Source organism: Culex quinquefasciatus, chromosome 2 (assembly GCF_015732765.1).
Source record: "Culex quinquefasciatus strain JHB chromosome 2, VPISU_Cqui_1.0_pri_paternal, whole genome shotgun sequence".
Taxonomy (NCBI): domain Eukaryota; kingdom Metazoa; phylum Arthropoda; class Insecta; order Diptera; family Culicidae; genus Culex; species Culex quinquefasciatus.
The window spans coordinates 138,226,592-138,229,404 of NC_051862.1; the positions used below are offsets into that span (position 1 = coordinate 138,226,592).

General features: G+C 45.8%; 1 protein-coding gene across 1 annotated transcript; it reads right to left on the minus strand.

The window, feature by feature from the left end:
• Positions 1-339: 339 nt before the first annotated feature.
• Positions 340-1,777, minus strand: LOC6036678 (cytochrome b5 domain-containing protein 1). Its single transcript, XM_001846634.2, has 3 exons — positions 1,530-1,777; positions 1,103-1,447; positions 340-952 (listed from the first exon to the last, which is right to left on the minus strand). The coding sequence occupies exons 1-3, from the start codon at positions 1,689-1,691 to the stop codon at positions 686-688; spliced, it is 774 nt and encodes a 257-aa protein (XP_001846686.2). The 5' UTR covers positions 1,692-1,777; the 3' UTR covers positions 340-685.
• Between the last annotated feature and the right edge of the window lie 1,036 nt (positions 1,778-2,813).

Here is a 2,813-nt window from a genome sequence, read left to right on the forward strand (position 1 = left end):
TCAATCAGATTGGGATGCTCTTTATTAAAAAAAAAATGTTTTTCGACAACAGCATTTATTCATCCGATTCAAATATGCCTTCACTTTAAACTTGACTAATTGGTATATTTCTCATACTACAAATGATACTGTAGTTTTTTGCCCCTCCATATTTATTTTTTTTTATTTGAATCTGAAAAATAAAAGAAAAATAACAAAAATATGAACTATTGGAGTTTGTAAATTTGATTTAATTTAACATAAATATTAACTAATTGCCTCGCAGATTTCCTTAATTTCGGTACAAATTTATTCCACTCGACCATCGAAAGCTCGTTCATCACCCGATTAAGCCACCTCCCACCGAAAAAAAAGAAACTGGGTCCGCAACAGTAATTCTTGCTCTCCCGGTTGACGTCTGCGGCGGCGTGAGAACGCATTCCACACCCACATCCGATTTCGCGCTAAAACTAAAACAAAGGTCGTCTGAAGGAATTTGAGGAATTTCTATTATATTTAAATTTCAAGACGATTTTCCCCTCTTTTTCATTTCTTTGGTGGTTCACACAGAGAAGCTCAACACGAAGAAAGGGGTTCACTTTCCCGGCCGGGTCTGCTGGGGTCGGCAAATTGCCAAGTGGTCTTTTGTTTTCGGGGACTTCTTCTTCAAGTCACGGGGAAATTGTTTCATTTAACCGCACGGTGGTCAACTTCCGGCAGAACATGTTGCCACCTGCGTCGACGATGGAGACGTGCCATTGTTAGCTTCTGTTGTGGGTGGAACCGCCGACGACGCACTGGTGATGGTGGGCTGGCTATGGCTGTCACCGCCACCGGTTTGGTCGTGGTCGAGACGCGTTCCCTCCGGAATCTGGTAGAAGATCCAAACGAGCGGCGCCGGTGGGTAGCGGTCGTAAACGATGCCATTCTCCGTCAGCGTCTTATCAAGTCGTAAATCTGCGGCCGCGTCACTCTGGAATGCACGCGTGGGGGTGAAAGAAGTGGTGCTATGATTAATTTGGAACTTTGTTTAATTAAGTGGGCTTTGCTTATAAAATACTCTAAATTCTTCTTTAATTTTGATAATTGTTGAAAACATCAACTTTCAGCCCAATCAACTAACCATATCAATATTACTCCTCCACCGGTAGTTTGTGGCATTGCCGTTGAATCGGAGAAACTTGCGCTGAATCATTGCGATCGTATCTTCTTCGCAAACCACCAGTTCTTGCACCTTGAACGTCAAGCTGTTGCGCACCCGAAGTGGCCGCTCCCGGGCCGTAATCCTCCCGATCCGCAAGCTACGATCATTCCACCAGTACTCTCCGGTGGCACGGTTCTTCACCTTGACCGGCGGGAACACCGGCACCTTGACACCATCCTTGCTAATCCTGTAAAGTGGCCGACCGCCGTCGGTGAAGAATCCGCTTAAATCCTTGCCGGCAAAGGCAAGCAGCAGTTGATGAATCTACCCCGGAGGAGATGGGAATCAGAGGATAGGCAAATTACGGAGACCATTTATCATCGGCAGTCGAAGCGGAGCCACGAACCTTTTTTGGAGAGCTTGGGCGACTGCCGGTGCCACCACCGCCGCCGTACAAAGCCGTAATGTCGAAGACGTTCCCACGGATGACAACCCACGCACTGTCGATTTGGTTGTGCATGACGACCTCATCTTGGAGGAAGAATTTTTCGCGACGATCGAAAGGCATTCCAAATTCTACAGGATCGAGTGTCGTTTTACACAAAGTTTTTGACAACGTTATAAAATGAATTCATGGAGTCATGGCAAACTGAATCTGCTACAAAACTTGTATTTACAAAACATTATATTGCGCGTATTGAGAAAATATCAATTTTGGTGACTTTCTTGTAGGGGTCTCAATGATACGAGCGCAAGCGTTTTTCAGATTCATCGCAGCAACCGAGGCAGCAACCGTGTTGATTCCCACTTTCCATTGCTGTCAATGTTATAAAGGTTGAGAAAATAATTTTGGAATTCCGCCGGAAGCAGCGGTTCCGTGGCCTTCGCGGCAGGCATGGCAATCCTCGGTCTCCGTACCGGGTCGGTTGAACGCAGTGTGGCTGGTGATGGCTTTGTCGGACCGATTTGTCCTTCGTTGGTGAATCGGCGGCACTTGCACCCGCTATACGAGCGCACACCCGGACCATCGGATTCTAGGGCTACCGTTTTAGCTACAAAGAAAATTGCCCGAAGAAGCCAGCAACGCAGTGCGTTCATCCAGTCAGGGGCGAAGTCAAAAGACTACCAAGCCCGCCGCGAAGGCCATAGAACCGTTGCATCCAGCGCAGAAGATCGGCCATCAACAGGCGTTCTTTTATAATGTAACACAGTGTAGAGGGTTGGGGGGAGGGGGTCGAAGACTCTGTTACACTTTAGAAAACGGATGTAGCCTACGGGAAACATGGGAACCTGTCCAGAAGTTCTATATGTTGCATGCCAAATTTATACTGATTTCTCAATACGGTTCAGGGTGTGGCCACCGGAGATCTTGAAATCGGATTTTTTTATTCCTGGATTCTTCTAAATAAAAATTCTCGGTAAAAGAAATCAGTTTTCAGGAACCAGATTTCCTATGAATAAATTTAATGAAAATTCAACAAATCTGGATCTTTCGGTGGCCGGTACACTCTCGTTCAAGGGCATTTCAGTGAGCAAAAGAGTTCCTCAATTTTGCCCAGAGTAACGAGAGTTTCTCAATGTTCCTCCGAGTTACTCCGATTGCTTTTCACCAATCCCACCTATATAGATCAACCTTGTGTCAGAAAAGTGTGTGTGTCGTTGCTAGGGGTTTGTTTATTTTGAAAAAAAA

Coding starts and splice junctions, on each gene's coding strand:
- LOC6036678 (XM_001846634.2), bottom strand. CDS start 1,691: ATGCCTTTCGATCGTCGCGAAAAATTCTTCCTCCAAGATGAGGTCGTC. Junction 1,448..1,529: donor GCCCAAGCTCTCCAAAAAAG/GTTCGTGGCTCC, acceptor CCTCCGGGGTAG/ATTCATCAACTGCTGCTTGC. Junction 953..1,102: donor GGAGGAGTAATATTGATATG/GTTAGTTGATTG, acceptor CGTGCATTCCAG/AGTGACGCGGCCGCAGATTT.